This window comes from Syngnathus floridae, chromosome 3 (genome assembly GCF_059516105.1).
Source record: "Syngnathus floridae isolate MCC-2025c chromosome 3, RoL_Sflo_1.0, whole genome shotgun sequence".
NCBI lineage: Eukaryota > Metazoa > Chordata > Actinopteri > Syngnathiformes > Syngnathidae > Syngnathus > Syngnathus floridae.
The window spans coordinates 6911892-6936290 of NC_142415.1; the positions used below are offsets into that span (position 1 = coordinate 6911892).

The following is a 24399-nucleotide window of genomic DNA, read 5'->3' on the forward strand; positions in this document are numbered from 1 at the left end:
AAAAACCTCATTAAGTTCTCTACTCTATAACTTTTAAGCTTTAACGTCATCACTTGACCAGTACCAACCCAACGATGAGGCATGGTCATGGTAGTGTCATGCTGTGGGTATGTCTTTTAGCGGGAGGAATAGGAGGACAAGACATACATCTTTTCTGAATCACTTATCCTTACAAGGGTTGCGGGCGTGCTGGAACCTATCCCAACTGACCTGGGGCAGTAGACGGGGGAGCCAGCCAATTGCAGGGCACAACAACCATCTGCACTCATACTCAAACCTACAGACAATTTGGAGTGTTCAATCGGTCTACCAAACATGTTTTTGAAATGAGGGAGGAAAACCCATGCAAGTACTGAGAGAAGATGCAAACTCCACATAGGAGCCTTCCAGCGTTGAATGGAACCAGAATCAAACCCACAACCTCTGCACGGTGACGTGCCCCACCATGCTGCCAGGACTAGACATGTTTAAAGAATAAAATTAATAATCCAGCATTGTACAGTGATGAAAAAACGCTCAGGAATGCTGTGGAAGGAAACATTCACTTTCCAAAAGGACAACAATCGTTGCACACAACTTAGGACAACAAATGAGTTGTTTCAATGATGTGAATGTCCTTGAGTGGCCCGAGCAGAGCACAGACGTGAACCAGATGGAGTGAAATTCGAAACCTGAACCTTGGAACTCAGAGGCAGAAGTGCTAACCTTCAGGACATCGTGCTACCCGTGACTTTAGCTTTTGTTTAATGCCGCCACGCTACGTACACACTCCAATGCACTCCAATTTTTAAGTGTTATTTTTAAACTGTAACTCACAGTGTATTCAACTGTGAAATTCCTCCAGGTGAGGTGGCTATTGGCTGCCTGTAGGGGCTGCACCTTGATCATGCCAGACAGCCTGGAAAAAAAAACATGTTTGCCTGCAACATGCATTGGAGGCAAGTGTTTTATTTTTGGAGTACCCACTGCACTGTGTCTCTCTCCTTAAGGCTCCAGTTCGCTAGAGGATGAGACGGCCTAGAGGCACTCTGAGCCGGGATTAACAAGCAGAGAGCAGTTTGTCCCAACATCCTCTCACCAAAGGTAAAGCAGTCAAACTGTGTTGCTTGATTGACAAGCTGGTGATATTTCGATGTATCCTTGTCTGGCCTAGTGCCAGATGCTTTCCTCTATGCAGCGCATTAGCCTAGCTAGCAGCATGTGCGTAATTGGAAATCTTAAATGCATGGAATGCAAGACAGTATAATACAGTTGCTCCAAAAGAGGAACAACAAAAATGGAACGGTGTTTCTGCACAGTGTTGTGCTTCAAAGTGAGTAACTCACTTTCCAAAACATGCACAAATGTGACATCTTGTTAGTTTTTTATCAAATTCCTATGAAACATTGGTTGAGTGTTTTTACCCCACCTGTAATAATGGAACTGTCGTACCTACTGTACAAGAGAAAGAGCAAAACAAAGGCAGCACCGGTTTCTCCTACACAGCGTGGTCTTCAAATTTGCAATACATCAACCCCATATATATATATCATAAAAGGGCTTGGTCTTTTTTTCTTTTTAAATTATGTTATTTATAGATGCATTTGTTGAGGTCATGGCACAGTTTTATCTGCAGAGATGATCTTACACTTTCCACCTTTGAGCAGCCTCGACGTAAGCCAAGACACCCCAGCACAGAGCCTTAAAAAGGGACTTCTCATGTGTCAGCTTGCCTCCTTGCCATTGGAGTTGCTTTGACAACCCAAATTTATATTTACTGCAGACCAGATAGATGGTGTTCATTTATAACGTTGATGATGTATATTATCCCTTCTTTTCGACTATTGGGTGATTTTCATGAAAAACACATTTTAAGGTTTAGAGGTTCACTCTAAGTCTGTGAATATGATTCCAATAAACTGCCAGACACAAGTCCAAGCTTACAGAAGATCTGGGAGGATTTTACGTCTCATATTGATTTCCATCAGACTGATGTTGTTTCTCTGAGCGTAAGACATCACGCAACAGGTGCTTACTGTCAGAATGTTTGCTCTTATTTCCCCCAGACTAAATTTAGACTGCAGACCATTTTCTAGTGGCAGCCAAGTAAACTATTCAAACTGAAAGGAGCCAATTCCACTCATGTTTGCACTTAAATAAAAGTAACTCTGGTCTGTGGCAGAGTAAAAAAAAATATCCATATGCATTTATCATAACACTGGATGTTTTTTTTTTACATTGCCATTAAATGAAACCAAATCTTTTTATTAGTAAAACAAATGTCTTGTTTTCCTCAGCTAATTTAGCAGTTTCTTAAGTACTCCTCGTTGGCTTAAAGTCCCTGCCCCTCCTGCATTGCTTGCACCTCTTTACCCTCTTACCCATGTGTCAGTTACTTTTATATCATGCCAAGGTCATTCCCGAATTTGACCGCCTCCTTGAAAGACTATTTTCAAAAGAAGCTTGTCATCGGTTCAATGTATCCTTGCCATAAGCAACAGCTTTACGTGCCTTTCTATTTCTAATAGTATTGCCTATGGTAGAAAGGCATCGTCTTCAGGACCCAATTAAGACTTTCAAAATGTGTAAATGAGTCAGTGATGAGAGCTCATATTCTAATTTCAACTACAGATTTAGCTCAGAGACATGAAGCCATTTTATTCAGTGTTAGAGCAGGCAATAAGAATTCAGAGTAGAACACGATGGACATGAACACTACTAAAGCGAACTAGCAAACGACTTATGCAGTAAATCACACAAACAAATCAGAGAAATCAAACAAGATTAAGAAAAAATATAGTTATTTTATTAAATTACAAGATAAAGAATTCTAGCATAAATGAATACATGTCAAATAACAACGTTTCCAAACTTTTGCTAAAAAGTAATAGGTGTGATAGGTAAGCTTTAAAACATTTGAGTAAAGCGCCATAATATATGTTCAAATGTATGGATGACGGGAATCACAAAGTCTATACAGTTTCAGACGTAAATATTTTTGGGGGAAATCCTAAATGGCATGTCCCTCTTCCATTTTTCTTCAGGCTGGAAAAAAAGAAAATATTACACTTATTACTTCTCAAGATGAAACAATCATCCATCCATCCATCCATCCATCCATCCATCCATCCATCCATCCATCCATCCATCCATCCATCCATCCATCCATCCATCCATCCATCCATCCATCCATCATCCAGGAGTGGGGTGGCATTACAAAGTGTGTGTGTGTGTGGGGGGGGGGGGGGGGGTACTGAGTGGGGAGAATGGCATGGAGGAGATCAAGAATGCGAGGGTCACTCAGTCAGGGCTCAAGTATTCCTTGGTGCAAAATGAAGCAAAGGACCAATAAGTCCTGTAAGGTCTCGTACGTACAAGATAGTTTTTTCTTATCTGGTATTTCTTAAAGGGATTTACAGTAACACTTTTGTCCCATCGTATGTTGTGTTCTCTGATAACCAAAACAAAAAAAATTTGGGTCTATGGTTTTGTTTACTTCTGCATCATTGATTGTCAGTCGGAGCACTTCTTTGGTTGTAACGCTGACGTCAGACTCATCGTCAGTTGCGGTTCCAATCATTCCACAGGCCTATATAACTATATATAAACTATATATCAAATAACTACAACATACGACAAGTTTATCGAACCGTCCGTGTCACTCCAAATCATTAAATCCAACGAAATATTCGTCCTCTGTGTAAACAACGCAGGCCTATATAACTATACACAAACAATCTATCAAATAACTATAATGTAAATAACAAGTTTATCAATTCATCCGTGTCGTGCCAAATTATTAAATCCATCGAAATCTTCGTCCTCTGTCACTTGTAAACAACGCCGCTGACTCCAGAAGTCAGTGGATGGATTCAGACTTGTCAATTGCAGTTCCAATTATTCCGCAGGCCTAGAGCACCCTCATGCAGTTTAGTCTGAAAATAACTTGTGAAGTGATAATACTACTAGTAAGTAAGTCATGTGTTAATGATCAAGTGATAATGTGTTAATACTTTCACACATAAGTCGCTCCTGAGTATAAGTCGCACCCCTGGCCAAACTATGAAAAAAACCTGTGACTTATAGTCCGGAAAATACGGTATTTTCGATACTCCAGAGGAGCTAAGACAGACCTTTCTGCTCTGATTTTTATTGTAATTTTAACATTTTGTGTGTAAAAAATGATATACCTCTGTATCTTTTGCAGGACTTGATATGCTGATGGAAGTAAGCCACGGGTTTGAGTCGGGGCTTTCCCAGCAATATCCACCACCTTTACTCCCGAAACCAGGCAAAGACAATGCAAGGCTTCAAAAACTAAAGAAAAAGAGAGCCAAGAGAAAGGGCAGTCTCTCTCAGACACCTGTCCCATTTCGTTCCTGTTTGTCACCTGTCAATGAAGCCAGTACAGATCTTGAGCACAGTGACCTGTCCAGTCCACCCAAAACACCGGATTCAGTCGGCACTGTGGAATCCTTGTGGTCTGCTCTTCCACTAGAGTCCTTTGATCAATCTGCATCTACATTTCCTCTTCTTGAAAGCAGCTCCTACAAGAAATGTGATGGGAATCTGCCACAGACCTACAAAAGACAGATTAAGACTTCTGGAGAGCAGGTGGCACCACTATATGAATGCTCCGCATTTTTATTTGATGAAGTGATGCCACCTTTAAATTCGTCCACCGCACCAAGAATGCAGTGTATTCCATCATCCTCACCTCAAACTGCTTTCAATTCAGTGTCACTGGATTCTCTTAGGTCAGACACGACAGACCATCCTATCACTGTGTCAGAGTCCAATCCTAAAATGTCAACTCATAACCTGACACCATCCTCAGCCATCCTAAACTATGGTTCAGACCCAACACCTTCTCAAGTTACAGACCTGCCTCCTGTTGCTCCTGTGCTGGTATCAGTTTCAAACACACAAAAAGATAATTTTAATCCCAACCATATGGAAAGAAAAGAGCATAATCTACTCCATACATCAACTTCTTGGACCCCAAGACCTATCAGTAATGATAACTTGGTAAGGCATTTATCCCAAGAGACAAGGTGTGATGGTCCTAAAAATTCAATTTATGTATCAAAATCAAGATTTAATAAGATCTCTAAGTCTCCTTCCAAACAAGACCTGACAGCGATACACCAAAGCACCAAAGAAGAGTCATTAGCAGTAACACATATGGACAAAAAAGCTCCAGATGAAATAAAACCTCAGAAACCAGCTGTGCCCACAATTGCATGTAGAAAACCCAAGACTGCATTGTGCACACAGTCAAGATTATCCAGTCACTCTGGTGAAATACCGAAAAATGACCCTCTGTTATCTATAACAAGTACAGATTTGAAGTCTTGTCAAAATGAATTTGCTCCCTCAATTTCCGTTGAGTCTCTTCGCGGCAAAATGTATGCCGCAAAAATAGAAGTACATCAGAATATTATTGACAATTACACAAAAAGGCAAAATACCGATCACAAAGAGAGCGCTGTCCGAAATACTTGTAGGAGTACCCTGAATTTAAGCTGTACCGCTGACTCTTGCATTTCTGGAGAAAATTTCACACCACATGCTACTATGCCTGACTCTGCTCTTAGACAATCTGTCCCAAACTTGAAAAACGACCACATTTTACAAAGAGATGCAGCATTTTTGCCAAATGTCCCATCATTTTTCTGCACAGCACCACAGACCGAGACAGCAATGATCTACCCACAAGATTCCAAAAGCTTTAGCCAGCTGTCATCCTCCTATCATCCTCCAATTGTTGAGGCACGCAAGTCCTTGTCATCACTCCTGGAGAATCGGATATCATTATCAACCTCTAAAACAAAAGCACAATCAACATATTATGGACTTACTCCTCTTCAGTATGCTGCTCATGATGGGATTCGAACTCTAACATCGTATCAAAGCCTTCTATCCCACAGAATTGAGCTGACCTCTTTCACCAAAACACATTCAGAGAATGACTGTGTCTCAAAACCTGATTCACCAAAACAACTCAATGGACATCAAAAGCGACCATCATTGGAGAGTGAATCTGTAAATTCTGTGCATCCACTTTCAACGCCAAAGGATCCCAAATGCCGAACAGAGCGGACTGTCAGAGATAACAAAGACATATTTGAGAAAAGCCATGAGATCAAAAGTCTACATGTGGAAATACCTTCATTTGGGACATCTAGATTGGAAAAAATAAGACCTGAGCTTCCTCTTGGCTTGGTACAGAAACACATGTGTCAGTCCACAGTTGATGTATCTGCACGAAAGGCCTCATACTCTGAGGTTCCAATCCCAACCCTTAAAGCAGGTGAGGTGCACACACAGACTGTGACAATGTTTCCTATAATGGCAGCTACAAATATGTCCCCATGCCTAAACAAGAGCAGTAATTTTGTTGATGGCAAGCTGGTGGAGCAAGATTCAACGACAGGAACACAGTGTACAAACACACAACTAGACAATCCTTTTGACCAAACCGGTGTCACAAATTCAAATAAATGGTGTAATGGTATAAATGGTGTTGGCTCAATATCAATCAATAAAATAAATAATTTATCACATAGCAAACCATGTATCAATACGGATCACAAAGCTTTGCACAGCCAAAGAGAGCAGCTTAAACAAAACATAAAAGGAAGTGCAGAGTTTATCCCACACACTGTTAACATTCATGACATTTCACCCTCTGCCATGACTAATACTAATGAAATCCCCCAAAACACAAAGAGAAGCTGCCAATTCGAAACTGAAATTAAAAAGCCAACTTTCACTGCTATAGAATCAATGCTTCAAGATGAGCCGAGAAGACCTTCTGCATGTTCTAAACACAATCACACACAGAACAAGACAGTAGGTCACAAAATGTGTTACCTAGGAGACGCTTTTGCTTTGAATACATGCACCAGCCCTGTAAATACGTTGCCAACCAATAACCCCGCGCGTGATATCAAGCTCCCGGACATACCAATGATTACAACCAAATCCCCTAACATATTCCCTTTAGAGAGCGACCACCAACCAAATATAGAAACCGGAATGCTTCACAAAACAAGCGACACTGGCATTCCATCCTCCAGACTGCAAAGTAACTTTAGCCATGAACAAAATTGCAACATTACAGCTACCAAGCTCGCAACAGACACACCAGGAGCATCACTAAAAAATCAAAATGAATGTGCTAGAAATCGTGTATACCAGGGCAAAGCAAATATGAAAGCCCAATTACGAAATTCTGATGCATCTTCGATGCTAACCAATGGCATTGCTTTTATGGCTGCAGAATTATCAGGAGACTCTCTGCCTACCATACCTTTAATGGCAGGAAATGATAAAGCTAAATTTACTGATACCAAAAACACCTCAAATCTTTCAAATGGAGAAACACAGCCGAACGTGCTTGACAGTCATGGTAAGCAATCCAACACGCAATTTGTAGGATTAGATGCTTTCGACAGGACAATCACAAATATGGTTTCCCCTATGAAATCAGGAGATCTAAACAACCTAACAGACAGATGTGTTTTGGAAACTACTAAATCAAACAAATCCAATATTGGTGGAAAGCTTCCCGTCACTGAGTTGACTATAACAGACCCAGTGGTAAGTGGTAAACCATTACATCTTACACCCCACGTCATAGGTAATGTGCCCTCAAGCTCTTTGATGAGGCGTGTGACTCCAAAGAGTCATCAGCTAAGAAAACCAGAGTCAGCTATAATAGCTGAAAATATTGACAAAAGACCCCTTTTCACACCACTTGAGGAGACTATAATTCAAAATCCTAGGAAAAGTCTTTTAAATTCAAATGACTGTGTTGCTGCAAACATACGAAGGAATAATATAGAACAGAATCAAAAGCCCAAGTCTGATGAAAAAGAGCAAAGTTGTGTGAAATTATCAGGCATTCCAACTGGAGTGGAAAACACAAGTCATAAAGAAGCTAATTTTGAGAATGACATTCATAAAGAAAAAATTCAAAACATTTCACATAGTGCTGTAAATGCAAAATCTTTGGTTGTCCCACGAGCCCCCTCATTACCAAGATTGTGCAATACACCAACACAGGCATTTCATTCGATTTTACGCCAGTCCCGTCATACTCCTGTCAACAACACCCCCTCCCCAGTACCTATGCAAAATAAGAGCATTTCTAGCCCTGCTTATGTCCCTGTTAAGCCAAATTCCCATTCAAAAAGCGATCAAACAAAGTTAAACATAGAAACCAAAAGCAGCCCTCCTCTCCATCACTTGTCTGGCAGTCCAACCACACATTCATCTAAGCAAGTTGAAATATGCCCTTCTTCTGGCACTGCAGAACAAAACTCTTCTGTTGTAAACTCACACAATCAAGGCCAGTCAAAGGGTTCTGCCACTAAGGACCAGCATTTGACAGAGGAGCCAGTTGAGAACATTACCCCTTCAGAGCCAGCAACAGATTCTGTCATGAAATCATCCATATTTAACGCTGCTGTGATTGATTCTCCCACTCCTGCCTCTCTGCCTCAGGCCTCAGTGTCAGTCTCACCTCCATCCCCAAACAAAGGAACGTCACCGCTATCTCAGCAAATCACTGGACTCAAAGACAGGGATATTTTGAAGATGAAGGATATATCAGGTGTGGCAGAGAAAAGAGCAGTCGAACCCTCCATGAAGTCAGTGACATCAACTGCATCTTCAACTGCTGAGAAAAACACAGTTGGACCAGGAACATCTCCCTTACCTACGGAGTCAAAGGCAACCCAGAAGCCAAAAGGCTTTAAGGCTAAACTCAGTGGATGGACACGGCTCAAGAAACACATGGTGGTTGAACCAGAGGAACCAGCTTTTCCAAAGCCACTGGCCAAATCTCAGGATGAGTCCAGTGACAAGATAAACACAGACAGCGATAGTAAGGAAAGGTTGTCAGCAGACCAGTGCGAAAATCAAGACTTGGTCAAGAACAAAGAGGTCTCTCTAAGTCCAAGGGCGCTGAGTATGTGGGATGCTCTCCTCTTTCAGATGTTCTCTACCAAAGACCGAATCATGCAGCAGATCAACTCCACCAAAAAAGATTCAGAAAAGATAAAGGTCTCCAATGACAAGCAAGAGGACGTTCCATCCTTTGTCAATCGCTTACCACTACTGCTGTACAGTCCTCGATTTGATGCTAGGAAATTAAAAGAGGCAGCAGAGAAGCCATTGACAAAAGTAGCATCGCTGTTTGATAGAGGACTACTGAAGCGAAAAACTCAGGAGGATGATCGCAAGGACTTCAATAGAATAGCCAGAGGATTTGAACCCAATTAAGCAGAAATGTGACTTGGACAAATGAGCCTGAGGTTGATTAATTAGTCTATTGCATCATTGAAGATGAGGAGGTTTTTTTTAACCTTCTGGGAGAACATTGATCTAAGTATTCTCAAATGTGTTCGGTTTAGTCAAATTAAGAAAGCAAATTAACTTTGAAAGAATTGTTTTAATATAATATTTATTGAACATTTCTTCTTCGTTCTGAGCACTCATGCATTTACCCAAAGATGTGTTTTTATGGTCTTAATAGAGTAAATGGTTGGGAATTGTGAAAACGCATCATGTGCTCGAGGCACCTTTGCACTTTTCATTTACAAATTTGAAGAAACAAAAAAGCTAACCAAAACAACAGTGAATTTTAAAAATGAATCCAGCTTCGATTAGTTGTACTGTAGCAAGTTGCATCTATGTATTTATCGGGGTTAGCATCTCAGTTCTAAACCACTGTAATACATTTGGATTTACATTCCTAAATCAACTAAGATGATGCATTTTTAGATGAATATTGGACAGAACGACCCTGGGAGTTATGCGTAGAGGCAAATAATTACAATGTCTGTCAGTAACTGGCCAGTCAACAAGCCAGCAAACCAAAGTGGAGATATCTGATATGTTAAGAGATAAAACTTGTGTGTTGGAATGGGACTGTGAATCAAAAAATTTTTTGGGGGGGTGGTACTTCACACATTAATAATAATCATAATCTGAGGTTGAACTTTGGAAGTCAATAATGATGATGTTATGCTGGTTGTGTCTTCTGTGTGCAAACTTATGATGAATAGAAAGTGAAATTGAAGAAAATGCATTATACAGCGTATCAGTGTCATATTTCACACCTCTCATACCATTTCTGCTGTGAGAGTAATGATTGCGCCCCCTATACTGTCTTAAGATGAAAAGAATCTTATAAGATTTAATTTGCAATGTTAAGGTTCCTTTATTCCAATAAACTACAGGTGTCAAACTCAAGGCCCAGCGGCCAGATACGGCCAGCCACATCATTTTATGTGGCCCGCGAAGAATTACTAGAATTGCAAATTGTCTTCACTTTTAATAATATTTGACCAGTTTTTACTCATCTGATTTGAAAATGAGTTATTTGTCAATTTGTTTTGTAGCTTTTACTGTATATAATATGAGGTGCTCATACATTTATTTGGGTTGACAGTCATAATGGCCCTCCGAAAGAAGCTATGACTACAATGCGGCCTGCGAAAAAAATGAGTTTGACACCCCTGCAATAAGCTATCAACGACCTTGTTTATTCCACTGATGTTTACTGTAAATGTTCAAAGTCTGCATAAATTTGAAGGGTTTTCTTTTCACTGCTTGCATTTCCCTGAACCACTACAGTATGTAGTTTGTAATTACAGCTGCCAGGTTGTCAGGTGATACATGGCTGCAAATAAGTTGCATCTGAAAACAAACCAAGTAAATGTGATTCTGTTCTTTTTTTACCCTGCCCTTTCTGAGAAAAAATAGGGCTTCGCTCAAATGTTTTGTTTGTTGAAAACAAACACTTCAGTTAGTCCACTATTATCCTAACATACAAATCATATAAAATTGTTATCGATCCTGCCGTACTTGAACGAAATGCAATCTTATGAAACTGGCTGACAAAAAGACATCAATTAAACTCCACATGACAAGAGCTTTTTTTCATCTGCTTGAAATAGATTCCAGTGCCTCTAATTGTTATGTACCCTTCCAATCGGATAAATGTTGCATACAATAACAAACCTAAAAGAGCCCTTTAGTGTGTAACTTGGGTTGTCAATCACAGCAGTGGAATGAAAAATGACAAACAACACCTGTATCAGAGCAAGAGCGGCTCACCCCAAGGCAAGTTGAAGTGAACAAAGTACTGGAATAGCTTGTTGGTAAAGCAGGTAACGACTAAGGACAATGGTAGCGGTTTCCATTAATCAAATGTGGCGACTGTGGCTCAGGCAGTAGAGTGGGTCAATTAGAAACCAGAGGGTTGGCGGTTCAACCCTAGCTAGTCACGTGTCATTGTGTCCTTGGGCAAGACACTTCACACCCAACTTGCCTCCAGGTCGCCATTGTAAGTGAGAAAATGTTCTCAATTGACTTACCTGGTAAAACATTGAGGAAAAAATAAATTCATAAAATTAGAGTTAGCAAGCTAAAAATATCAATTTAAGACTGACAACAGATTTCCCAATCTTAACTATCTGTTATCGTTCTATTATGTTGGGTTACATTTTTGCAGCTGTACTTTGTAAATTCCCAATGAACTGAGTATATTTCAGGTTCCATTACTTGGACATTCTTAGAATGTACCTTTGAGAATAATGTTGGGGTGGTACACCTTTGAGCTCACATAACACCACAGGTAGGTAGGAAAGGCAACAAAACTTTAGAATTGAAAATTCAATCCCATGTTGGACCTCAATTAATTTATACATTGTACCTTGAGTAAGAATACAAAAACTCCAAAGCACAACCTATACATAATAACAATGATAATAATAATAATAATAAGTCAGAACATATCAGAACATACTTGTGACTTTTTCTTTAACTATTTCTATAGGGTAGTGTCTGATCATCAAACCTACCTGTCCAGTTTGCATCATCACTGCCAGCATCCTCATCAGTAGGCTTCTCATATTTGCCATGAGCCATCACAACAAATTTAGACTTTTTACCAGTTGAGCATTCCTGAGTTCATTTAAAAAAAAAAAAAAGAAAAACACTGATTACACTTTCATTTTTGGTGCAATTTCAGTTACTTTACGCATCATTATTAATGTTAATGTCTCTTCTATTGTCATACAATCCTAATTTTATAACATCTACGCTGCTCTGTGGTGCCGATCATAGCCCCGTGTGTCACAATGTTTATTGTCATGGTGTCCGTTCACACGTCTGTGCACTCGCCCCTCCCTACCTGTGTTTTAAATACACCCTTCTATCCAATCCATTATCTGTACCACTTGTCCCCACGGGGGCCGTGGGCATGCTGGAACCCAATCCCACCCATCTAGGAGCAGTAGGCTGGGGACACCCTGAACCGGTTGCCAGCCAATCGCAGGGCACATAGAGACGAACGACCATTTGCACTCACACCTACGGACAATTTGGAGTCCTCAATCAGCCTACCATGAATGGTTTTGGGAAGTGGGAGGCAACTGGAGTGCCCGGAGAAAATCCATGCTGGCACAGGGAGAACATGCAAACTCCACACAGGCAGGGCCGAAGTTGGAATTGAACCCGCGTCCTCCGAACTGTGAGGCGAACGTGCTAACTATGTTTAAATACATATGCGACATTTTTGTCCCCAAAGGGCATCTGCTGAAATCCATGCATAGCCTACCTAAGTCAGTGGCGCCGTGAAAAATATTTAGTATAATAATCAAGATTCTTATTTTGATATTGACATGACCTTCATTTGTATATCATAGTTTCTTTTCATTGTTTTTAGGAAGTTGAGGAGTACAAAATTCCATCAGCACAAAAAACACCTACCTTGCTATTCCTCACAGAAGAAGTGGGAGAAACAATTTCGCTGAAGTTTTCCCATACATTTTTCTTGTTTAAAACATCACCGGGTTTTATTTCCTGAAAAAGATCTGATATTAAATACTTCCTGGACTTAAATCTATCTGATGGAATACCTGAGAGTAATGTTACATTTTGAACAGATTGCTGCTACACGTGTGTTAAATTAGAAGTTGCTTGAAGGTTTATAATTATGCAATATCAATGCTAATTTCACATCATTTTTCAGAACCATGCAAACTGACTTCTTATATGATTCGTTTAGATATTTTGGTGTTTGAATATTCAGTGTTGAATTCTGTGTGTTTTTATTGAGTTTAAATGTAGTTAGAGCATATTGAACAAGTAAAACTATGTTTTATTATATGGTCTCTATAAATGTTGAAACTGAGACTTATCCCTGCAATAAAAAAAACAGGTTCACTGTATAAGCCAAAGTGATAGCTCTTGACTTGTGCTAATAATGAGCAGTTATATAGTAGGAATTGCATTCGTAGCCAAATGTTAACGTTTTGGTTGTTGAAATAATAAAGGGATCTTTGCGACTTACAAAGAACAGTACTTGGGGTAAGTATACACCCGTATACAACAAGAAAACACGCTTGATTATAGCCGGACTTATAGTTTTTATGACTTACACTAATTATGACTTACCTACTGTGTGAATGTATGGTAGTGATACTAGCTACCGCCAATTTCGATGCGCAAATTTGATTAACTTGCCTGCTCCGTCACACTATAGCACAGGTGTCAAACTTAAGGCCTGGGGGCCAGATACGGCCCGCCACATCATTTTATGTGGCCCTCGAAGACAAATTGTGCATCAAATTCGTGTCATTACTAGAATTGCTAATTGTCTTCACTTTTAAAAATATCTTCTTCTTTTTTTAAAATATATGACCAGTTTTTACTAGTCTGATTTGAAAACGAGTTATTTGTCAGTTTGTTTTGTAGCTCATACTGTATATAATATGAGGTGCTCATACATTTATTTGAGTTGACAGTCATGATGGCCCTCCGAAAGGAACTATGACTACAATGCGGCCCATGAGAAAAATGAGTTTGACACCCCTGCACTATAGTATGACAAAACTCAGATTTTAACTGACCTTTGGTGGTGTGTTTGAGAGAGTGTTTTGGTTCCATGCCACTCCAGCCTCAAAAAGATTCTTTTTTTGTGCAATGGGACTTAGCACATCCACAAGGACTGGACTAGCTGGTTTGCATTCCTTTGTGGAAACCTGTGTAAAAGTACTTTGATGTTTAAAAAAAATACTGTAAAAAAGTGGTATTTTACACAGTCAAAGATTCTACAGTCATAAATTATTTGAAAACAAAGTACTGGTATACATCTGAACTTGGTTTCATTGTATTTACGCTATTGGTTTGTTTTACCTCAAGAGCATGTGTATACTGCTGGAGTTTCTTGTCAATCTTGGAAACACAAAGAGGTTGTGGAATCTTCTTTTTGATGTTGGAACTTGAACAGAAAGAGAAAACACCATGCATTGTCACATGATGACAATACACTGTACACTGAATATGTATAAATAAAAACACAAGCAGAGGAAAGAATTTTTAAAAAAAATCAGTCAAGAGGGTTGCAAACGGAGAGATTTTTTTCTTCCCCTTGCTAGTATTGCTAATGCTTCTAGTTCAGCAATAAGGCTTCAATTCATGCGGGAGTGTGGAAGATTTTTAGAAAATAACTTGTGATTAAAAATACAGTGCAAAGTAATCTGGTTGTTTTAAGATAGGCTTGTGAGATGTTTCTGGTGGCTCTGGCAGCCCCATTTTAGACCCCCGGGATGTGTTGTGAGACAACAAAAAGGTGCCGGACGTGAAGATTTGGTAGGTCAAAATTTATAACAGTATTCACAGTTGGAGCAATAACAAACCTAGTTTGTGATATTTAACAGGTCTGCAGCTATAAAATGTGTAAAATGTGTTCTAGGATTCCTTGCTTGTTAAATCCAGAAAATAGAAAGGCAAATTTAAGCGCAGTACATTGCTTAACCTGAAGATGACGCCATATAGACAGTTGTTTGACACAAATTCAAAACATGCGCAACAATTTAAAAATAATGACCAGGTCATGTAGACAGCATTAGTAGGCACTCATTTATGCAGTTTGGAAGAAAACAAAAGTTGATTTGTGGTAAAGAAACACGTTAACAAGACAAAGTACAATGAAATACAGAGGGGGTGGGGGGGTCACCATATACATTTAATTTCCCTGTTAGGGTAAACTAAATTATTTTAAATTCTGTGTTGATTCGGATGAATAATTGTAAATTCCCAATATTTCAACTGATTGCCAGAAATACAAATTTTCCAACCTCCCAGGTAACTGTAGCGATTTTCATGCCGTATGAATTACACTTAACTCACCTCTTTCGCAGAGATTCGGTTCGCTCGGTGATCTGAAAAAAATGTGACAAGGGACCGTTATTAGAGTTAGGCAGTGTTTTGTGAAAATGAGGAAAACAAACATGAAGCGAAGCGCTGAGTAATAAAAAGGGCAGCTAATGAAGACATTTGATCTCAACTTACCACACATTTACCATCTGTTGGTATTCTGCTCTTCGCCTCATCCTATACAGAGAAACAGTGTCCTAAGATGCATGTCAAATTTCTGCTCAGTTTCTCTATTTATCTTTGCTATGGCAACAAATCACATGGGACTTACGTGCATACCCTATTTGGCGCAGCTTTATATTATTGCACCTTTTGATTGCCTCATGACATTTATTCAATAAATACCAGGAAGCTGTATGTCAGCATAACACTTCTTGACTTAAAGTGCATCTAAGCCTTAGATTCTAAGGTAAACGGCCTGCTTCAGGTCATCGCTCACACTTTTTTTACCTGGATTTAGGCTGTCATGTATAAATGTATAGGTAGTGATAGTGCTGAAATGGTTTATTTCTATACTTTTTATAACTATAAAAAAAAAAAAAACATAGATAGTCCAACAGCTAGCCAAAATGTCGGATGATATACGAACAGTGTTATTTTTCTGTCAGACATGGGATTGTAGTGAAATAACTCAAATGGTATTTGAAACAAGACAAAATTCTGTTAGACAGCTGTTATAAGTTGGACTTCATGTGAATGAGGAAACAACTTTCTCTATTCCAATTATGGTCTAACCACCATCTGGTTTCACAAAGGAACATGTTCACATATGCTTTAAGAAGCAATCATGGTGAAATGTAAATGTCTCTTTAGATTTTGTACCACAATTGACACATGTGTTGTAAAAGGAGGAAAAGAAAAGACAAATGTTGTAAAACTGCCATGATTTAAAAACTATGTGCAGTGTTATTTTCTGTCAGACAAACTCTATTTGAAACAAAATAGAATTCCATGACAGCTGTGTTATACATATGTTGTGTTATGCTTAATGTGAATTAGGAAAGAGAGTTTCCAATTCCAATTATGGACTATGACTAAGGCATCCTTTTTCACTTAAACACATCCATCTGAACAAACTGCTTAGCAGGATGTTTGAGCAATTAAAGATGCTGTCATGTTCCTGGAGGGCAACTTCACTAACTACAAACAGTTTGCTTATCGGACATGCTTGTGTTGGGTTCTTTGAAAGCGTTACCATAAGGTCATACACACTGATCCACCATCTTCTTCACACAACAATATGAGGAAGTAAAAGGGACTTACTGGGTAAAACTGAATGAGGAGTTTCTGTTGGAAGAAGCAGCATAAGAGAGAATGTTTGTCACATTTAACATGAACAGTGACACTTTATTACACAAATTGCCATCAAAAAGTAATTAACCAAAATTAACAAAATAAATAAAACTAAAATTGAAAAAATAACATATTCATAAATGAAATAAAAGAATGAGAATGCTTCAACTGACACTACACCTTATGTTGATGAAACTATTTAAAACTATAATTATAGCGACAATATTCTTTGTTTTCATCTTTGTCACTTATGTTATACATGAACTTTCGGGGTTCATTTAAAATCTATTTATTTTAGAATGAGAGTTCAAAGCATGACAGCATGTTAACTGATGGGAGCCTTACCATAGATTCATCATTTGCATCCTAAACCAGAGATGAGTGACTACTGAGGTAAAGAAGATTTGGAGGAAGTTTATCACCTCACACTATATTTTACTTCTATTTTTCATTTGCTGTTGCAGTGACCAATAAATTGCCACTCATAACCACCAAGGACCCTCAACCTTTGTCTTTGGACGTCTCTCGGTATCTGCATTACATACTCTTTTATTTTTCTCCGTACCTTGAATGTTGGGCTCATGGCTCCATAGCAGTTCAATGTCTCATCTTCTTCATTGCTGTAAACGGAAAGGCCGGACGGCCTGCTTTTATCGTCATCACTTCTGTGTTCTTCCTTTGACCTCTACAACAAACACAACATATAAATTTGATCAATTACTATTCAAAAGATTACGACTTGTAGCTTTAATCGTTTGACATGTTTTTACTCCGTTGTGTTCATGCTTGCCTTGTGCTATTTTCTGTCTGGTTGATTTACACCTCCAGTTTAGAGCACAAAAATGTACTCGTGTCTAAATTCACTATTCCCTCCACCACACACCTTTGCACGTACCTTTTAAAAAATATATTTTACGGTGCCATTCCAAGTCTAATGAAAACCTGTCATTCGTTGAAGCTATCGCCAAGACAAATTCCTCATTCTTCTCATTTACTGCTCTTGATTTAAAGCCAATTAAGTGAACCAGGCAAAAGCCATGTGTAGCTGGATAACAAGAATAAGCTCATGTTCCTCAATTTATGAGAGGTAAAGTTTTCCACATTTACAAATTGACCATTTAGCGAACTGGCAGGCTTTGGGATATTGTGTCATGCCTACAGTAATGTATGAGGTGAATGTCTTTAAAATCCGATACATTTGAGAATAACAAGTTACAGTTGTCCACTTTGTAGCCAAGTGATATTTTAAAACTGACCTTTTCTGTCAGCTTTTGGTTTCTCTCAAACTCTGCAAGCCTGTCCTTCATCCCTTCATGTGTGAAGTTGAGATCCTCTTCTTGATCAACTTCGTATGTTGGTTTGTTAGCGCTAGCGCCAGCTCTCCACTCGTTCTGCAAAATCTGATGCACCTCTTCTTCGTCTTGCTTCACCTTGCACACCTCGTCACTGTTCAGGATAATAAAAATAATGTAAAAATAATAGGCCTTACTTTAGTTGTATGGACTTTTCACATTGCTGTCTCGGACTTGAGCTTCTCGAATCATGCAAGATCATTTATACTTAAAGGTGAATAAAGATTTGAGGTTATTCCTGATTTTTTTCACTATTATTTTTATTATTTTATTGTTTGTTTTTGGCATTATATGGTTCTGATTAATGCCAGGTAGGATCCGTTAACTGAAAATGCTTGATTGTAGATCACAAGTGTCAAACTCAAGGCCCGGGGGCCAGATACGGCCTGCCACATCATTTTATGTGGCCCGCGAAGAAAAATTGTGCATCAAATTCGTGTCATTACTAGAATTGCAAATTGTCTTCACTTTTAATAATATCTTTTTTCTTTAATATTTGACCAGTTTTTACTTGTCTGATTTGAAAACGAGTTATTTGTCAGTTTGTTTTGTTGCTTTTACTGTATATCATATGAGGTACTCATACATTTATTTGGGTTGACAGTCATAATGGCCCTCCGAACGAAGCTATGACTAAAATGCGGCCCGTGAAAAAAATGAGTTTGACACCCCTGCTCTACAATGTAGATGGTCAGAATGTATCTATCCCCTGCCAACTACTGGATTTCCTTGAGCATGCAAGTGGTTAAAAAGACAACTACATTATTTAACCAAGTCGGTGTGAAGTCGGTGTAATTTAATTTCATCAAACTTATGCCAAAAAAGACTAAATTTGTCAAAAGCCAAAAGGAAAAACCTGTGTTCTGAAAACAAGCTAAATTAATGCACCAGCAGAAGAAGAGGAATACCTTGAGCCAAATTCTAAAAGCACTTTTACACAATAACTGAACACATTGTAACCTCATCCTTCCAGTCGTTAAGTAGGGCATTGTGTCTGTTGGAGGGTCGCTAGCCTGCTGTTGTCTTGGATCATTTGTCTGAAACACTTCTCTTTTCTAAAATAAAAGAAAATTCAGTTGGATTTGATTTCAGTCAAAAATCCATTCAAGGAAAAAAAGCATGATGTCAAACATTTTCCTGACAGATTTGTGACAGAAAAGTAACCGTTAAAGTGAAAGAAGAAGAAAATTGACATACTACGCTCAGTGGAGGGCTTCTGGCGGACTGCAGCCCATGAGCCCTCTGTTTTGGCTGCCATTCCTCCTGCTCTTCATCATTCTGTATTTTCTCTTTATTGATGCCTGCTTCCCACTGAAATGATGAAGGTTCTTGTGCCTTGACCCTGAAGTCCCGAAGAACATTGCGGTTCTCCAACCTGTGGCTCCAGTCACTGAAACCCTCATCCTCCTCCTGAACAAAGCAGCAACTAGGCTTCACTTCTTCATCCGACCTGTGGAATAGCAGTGTCAAAGAAATTCACTGTAATTGAATTTAAGTTTTTTTTTTTTTTTTTTTTAAATAAGCAACACATCCTGCAATCAAGCACAAGTTAAAGTTCCGTTAAAATTATGATGACAGACTGACATGACAGTTTTGGTTCGGCTAGATAATGACGCTGGCGAATAACTGACTGGCAAAAGTTTCTGACACGACCACCTCAGTTTTTTTGTTTTAAGGAAGCCAATTTTGCAGCAGACATCTTGGCTCAATAAGTGGCCAGATATTTATGCGTCTCTTTCTGAGAATGATTAGGTCATTATTTTGCCAGGGTGCAACATTTGTCTGAGTCTTAACTGTGGGAACCAAACCCAACCTCCCCTGCATAGCATTACCAACATTATGATATCTGCCCAAAGAACATTGACTAACAATAAAAAATCAACCGCACATGGCATATCGGTTCACACGTAGATTGCCCAAGATTAAACGATTCTATCATATTTAAAAAGTCACTGACTAGTGTATTATTGTCACAATAAATTAGAATGGTAAAATCGCAAACAATCGTTTTTTTTATTCATCATGCAAAAAGTCAGCAAATTCAGTACTTATTTGGGCGATATAGTAAACTGAACAAAGGATAAAATTCAAGCGTAGCAAGCCTTACACTCCTGTTGGTTTATTTTCCTGCTGAGGCATTGACAGAGACGTCACTTGGTCTCTCTGCCTCTCCCTAGTTCTCCTCCTGCGCTCTCGCTCCAGCTCCTCCGCATCCTCAAGGCTCCGCTGGACCGTCACCCTGAAGCCAACAAGATACAATTGCACAATCAACAACTGATAGAAATTATTTCTTGAAGTCTTGAGTTGATTTGCCCAACACAAAACAAAATTTCTAGTCTTTGCAAGTTTTCCAACATCTAGTGCCTAATTTGGTCGCACACACGCGCACACACGCACACACACGCACACACACTCACACACACACTTGGGCTGTAGTTTCTGTGTCCTGTGTTGCTCTCAAATCATTTTACAATGATGTAATGGTAAATGTACAAATGTGTGACAGATCAGAACTGTCAGTTTCAATGGGAAGAACTTTATAACGATATTTTTTATGACACATCTGTTGTGGTGTTTGAACGATCTGCAGTGGTCTCAACTTCGTGGTTAAAGGTAAATTAAAGATCCTGTGAATTTCTGTGATCTTAAACGATAATAGTAATGGACCAGACCTGGCTGCCAGGCAAACTCCACACATGAAGTACTGGCAGTTTCAGACAGAGAATCTGTGAAACAAAATTTAGTATACACCTCATCAACTTTCCTTCCAGAGATGAAATCCTCAGAGAACAACAGCTTTGTTTAGAATTCAAGTGACAGATGTTTTGTACATCTGTTTACTAGATAATGAGTGATGTCAAAAGATCAAACGGAGAAATGGGGACAAGATTCAGCAGGAACTCATTATTGCAAAATGGAAGCTATGAGACCATGGAGAAAACCGAACAAAACATTGGAAGCATTCAGTTCAGCATATGACTCATTCATCGGCGTCAAGGCGCTTCCCTTTCTTCGCAGTTGCTCTCAATCTACCCAGTCTGAAGGACATTGCCAGCTCTCGCTACCTCAGCAGAGCTGGCCACATCATCAAGAACCTTTCTCACCTCAGTAACTAGGTCAGTCAAAGCTTAGACAAACACACTGTGAGATACAGTAGCTTCTTTCCCAGTGCTATCACTGCAATTACTCAGAATCATAAGCAAAAGAACTTTTCCAAAAACCATCTCAATCATCAACAACGAATTTTAATCAGAGATAGTTTTATGACTCCCTAAATATGTTTTGGGGGCTGATTTAAAAACGTATTTAGGTTTCCTTTAGGACATTGGTGTTTTGAGATATTTTTAGTATTTACTTTTAAGAATGGGCCAATAAAGCTTGCTCAATTCAGATTTTTGTTATGAAATTTCTAGCTATGATGTTTCAGCATAATCCCCCTGTTGCTGAACCTAACCCTTAATTTAATTCATTTTATAGCATTCATAGTAAATCAGCTCCCACTGGTGCGATCCCTGGTGAGCTGAGTGAGTCAAACATGCTGTGGTCATTATTATAGTGGGAGGTGACCTAGATATGATCGAATTCAAAAGTGCTGCAAGTGGCAACTGTATTTATAACAAACATGAGGTTACTGTAAGTTCATTCAATGTCTGTGAATGTTGTGTCGGAGTAAAGACAGCATGGAGAATGGCTCATTGATATTATTATTGTTTAGTCATTGAAAGAAAGTGGAATTTTGGCAACGATTAGGGTTTACATTAGGGACTACTCAAGCAAAGAACGGTTGATATTAACATCTGACAAAGGATGTATTAAAAAAAGTAGTTGTGAATTGATTGGTCATTAATAAATGAGTGGTTACTCCTCTGACAACATGAATTGAATTCTCATCTGGTTGTGTGAATGAGAGTGTGAATGCAGCTGACTAAATCGACAGAGACCGCAGCATCCATTTATCCATCCATCAATTTTCCACTCTTGTTATCCTGTTTGGAGTTGAAGGAAGCTGAACCTTATCCCTACTGACATCAGGCAAAAGGCAGACTATATACACCCTAGACTGGACACCAGTCAATCACAAGAAACCATAAAAATAGAGAACCATACATCTTCATATTCCCAGTGTTCCTGACAAATCCCCACACTGGCTGTACATGACAGATGAGTGAACCATTAGCAGACATAGCAGACAATGACTCTGGAAAATAAAATAATAAAAAAATCGGAATGTAAACTACCGTATTTTTCAGACATAGACGTTGCTACTCTAAATAAACTATATATTAAATAACTATAACATAAATAACAAGTTTATCGAACCATCTGTGTCACTCCAAATCATAAAATCTCCTGACTCCGGAAGTCAGTGAATGGAACTCATTGTCAGTGAGGCTCCAATTATTCCACAGCCATAGTGCGCCCTCATGCGGTTTAAAGTGAAAATAACATGTGAAGTGATCAACTATACTATTAAGTCAGTAATGTGTTAATGATCAAGTAAAAATTTGTGAATAATTACACATCAGTCGCTCCTGAGTATAAGTCCCCCCCCCACCCAAACTATGAAAAAAACTGCGACTTATAGTCCGAAAAATACGATACTTGTAATCTAAGTGAAGCGGCTAAACTTGAATGCAGACATTATAAAATAGAAGTCGGGAAAACTGTTTTAGTAGAAGGCAGATAACGTTCATCTAAACCACTCCAGATGGTAACAACATTGTGTTCCTTGCTTGAAGAACGAGTAGGTCATTTCTGACTTTAGCCTGTGTGAGCCCATTGTTACTGAATTCCTCGACCTAAAAGAGGCCCTAAGAAATATTTTGTTAACATTAGTTAAAATTAAGCAAAATCTCAACATACATTGTGCAGTAGATAGAATTTTGTACGAGTGTTTGTATCATGATTTTGCGGGGGTGAGCGTTGAGTGCAGCTGAGCAGAAGGGAGTTCATGGGGCCTGCCAGATGATGTCATTGCCATAAGGGAAGTTGCAACTATAAAAGACGCCATTGAGCCTAGAACAGAGTGAAGTCACACACATTTTCCACCAATAACTGAGGATAAAAAAAAACCTCAGAGATAATGAAAAACACACAGCCTGTTTTTATAATAGAGTGCCCATCAAACACAAATGAGCAAGAAGTCTATATTTGAAAACACAAACTTAAAGATAACAAAGCATTTATTTATGCAAGTGTCTTACCTTGTGAATTTTGATTTAGCTCCCCCTTTGCTTTTTATATTTAAAAAAATAGTTATATTCTTGACTAAATTTTGTCCTGGTGTTGGAATTCATAGTTTATGCTTAGTTTTCATGATATGCAGTTATTCATAAGCTATAAATAATGTAAAGCACCCATCTTAGTGTCTTGTCTGCTCATTGAGTTCAGGAAGAGCTACAATAAATGTCATCATCATTTTGAAATCTACTCAAATTAAGTTATGAATAAACAGATTTAGGTAATGGCTGCAGATTCTCAAAATTTTTGTAGAAAAGGAATATGCTCTGTATCATCATCACCACATTAAATGACATTTGTATCCATCTAATCACGATACACCTATCTTATGCACGTTATTTTTAAAGTTTAAAGCAGAGGCGATTAAAATAAATGATTACTAGATCCATCCTATACTTCAAAATACTATTTTAGCAATGTAATTCTAACAGCACAAAATATATTTATATTTTTCTCACTGGATGAGGTTTTGCAGCAGCTGTCTGCTGGAGTTTCTTCTTCTGATGGGCTCTGACATGGTGGATTGGCCTGCTTCTGTTCTTTGTCCTGATTTTTTTGACGCCTCCAGCTGGTCTCCTGGTCCCGTTCTCAGGAATACTATTCCAACAGTTTCCCCCTTCGTCCTCCAACTCTGTATCTGTAGCCCATCATGGTCAGGTCTTTATGTTCAGCAACAGCTCACCCCTCCCTTTGTGAGAATTTCATCAAAGTGTTGAGTGAGCCCAACCTCCCTAAGCAACAGGGGTCATGTGACTCTCCCAAGAGCAAGATGAGTTTGTTGCAAAAAAAACTGTGATCAATGATCGCAATGTTTGTATTGTATATATTACAGTACATTTGGAAATTGTTGGGAAGAGAGAGAGAGAGAGAGAGAGAGAGAGAGAGAGAGAGAAAGAGAAAGAGAAAGAGAGACAGAGACAGAGACAGAGAGAGGGAGAGGGAGAGAGAGAGAGAGAGAGAGAGAGAGAGAGAGAGAGAGCATGTGAGAGAGAGAGAGAGAGCATGTGAGAGAGAGAGAGAGAGAGAGAGAGCATGTGAGAGAGAGAGAGAGAGAGAGAGAGAGAGAGAGAGAGAGAGAGAGAGAGAGAGAGAGAGAGAGAGAGAGAGAGAGAGAGAGAAAAGTTAATTCCATTCAGAACAGTTGCATTTGTTTAAGGGCAATTATCTGCACCAAGTGAAATGGTACTTCATCTGCTACAATACAGGATCAGCTTTTCTCACTCAACTCCATTGTTTATATATATATATATATATATATATATATATATATGAACATATAGTATATATTCAAACACAC

General features: G+C 38.9%; 2 protein-coding genes across 4 annotated transcripts; one reads left to right on the forward strand and one right to left on the reverse strand.

The window, feature by feature from the left end:
- Positions 1-995: 995 nt before the first annotated feature.
- Positions 996-11047, forward strand: LOC148400246 (uncharacterized). Of its 2 annotated transcripts, XM_088371696.1 has the most exons (3): positions 996-1083; positions 4187-6292; positions 8491-8815. In XM_088371696.1, the coding sequence occupies exons 2-3, from the start codon at positions 4195-4197 to the stop codon at positions 8667-8669; spliced, it is 2277 nt and encodes a 758-aa protein (XP_088227822.1). In that variant the 5' UTR covers positions 996-1083; positions 4187-4194; the 3' UTR covers positions 8670-8815. The 2 variants fall into 2 exon arrangements, with proteins under 2 accessions (XP_088227822.1, XP_088227821.1); XM_088371695.1 differs by having other exon boundaries at positions 4187-11047.
- Positions 2647-23777, reverse strand: LOC148400247 (uncharacterized). 2 transcript variants are annotated; one of them, XM_088371698.1, is made up of 14 exons: positions 23561-23777; positions 19969-20100; positions 19062-19311; positions 18822-18916; positions 17766-17955; positions 17075-17194; positions 16480-16503; positions 15352-15393; positions 15190-15221; positions 14194-14278; positions 13908-14039; positions 12766-12858; positions 11856-11958; positions 2647-3024 (listed from the first exon to the last, which is right to left on the reverse strand). In XM_088371698.1, exons 1-14 carry the CDS (start codon positions 23617-23619, stop codon positions 3020-3022), a joined length of 1362 nt encoding a protein of 453 aa, XP_088227824.1. In that variant the 5' UTR covers positions 23620-23777; the 3' UTR covers positions 2647-3019. The 2 variants fall into 2 exon arrangements, with proteins under 2 accessions (XP_088227824.1, XP_088227823.1); XM_088371697.1 differs by having other exon boundaries at positions 19059-19311; positions 23561-23776.
- Positions 23778-24399: the final 622 nt, after the last annotated feature.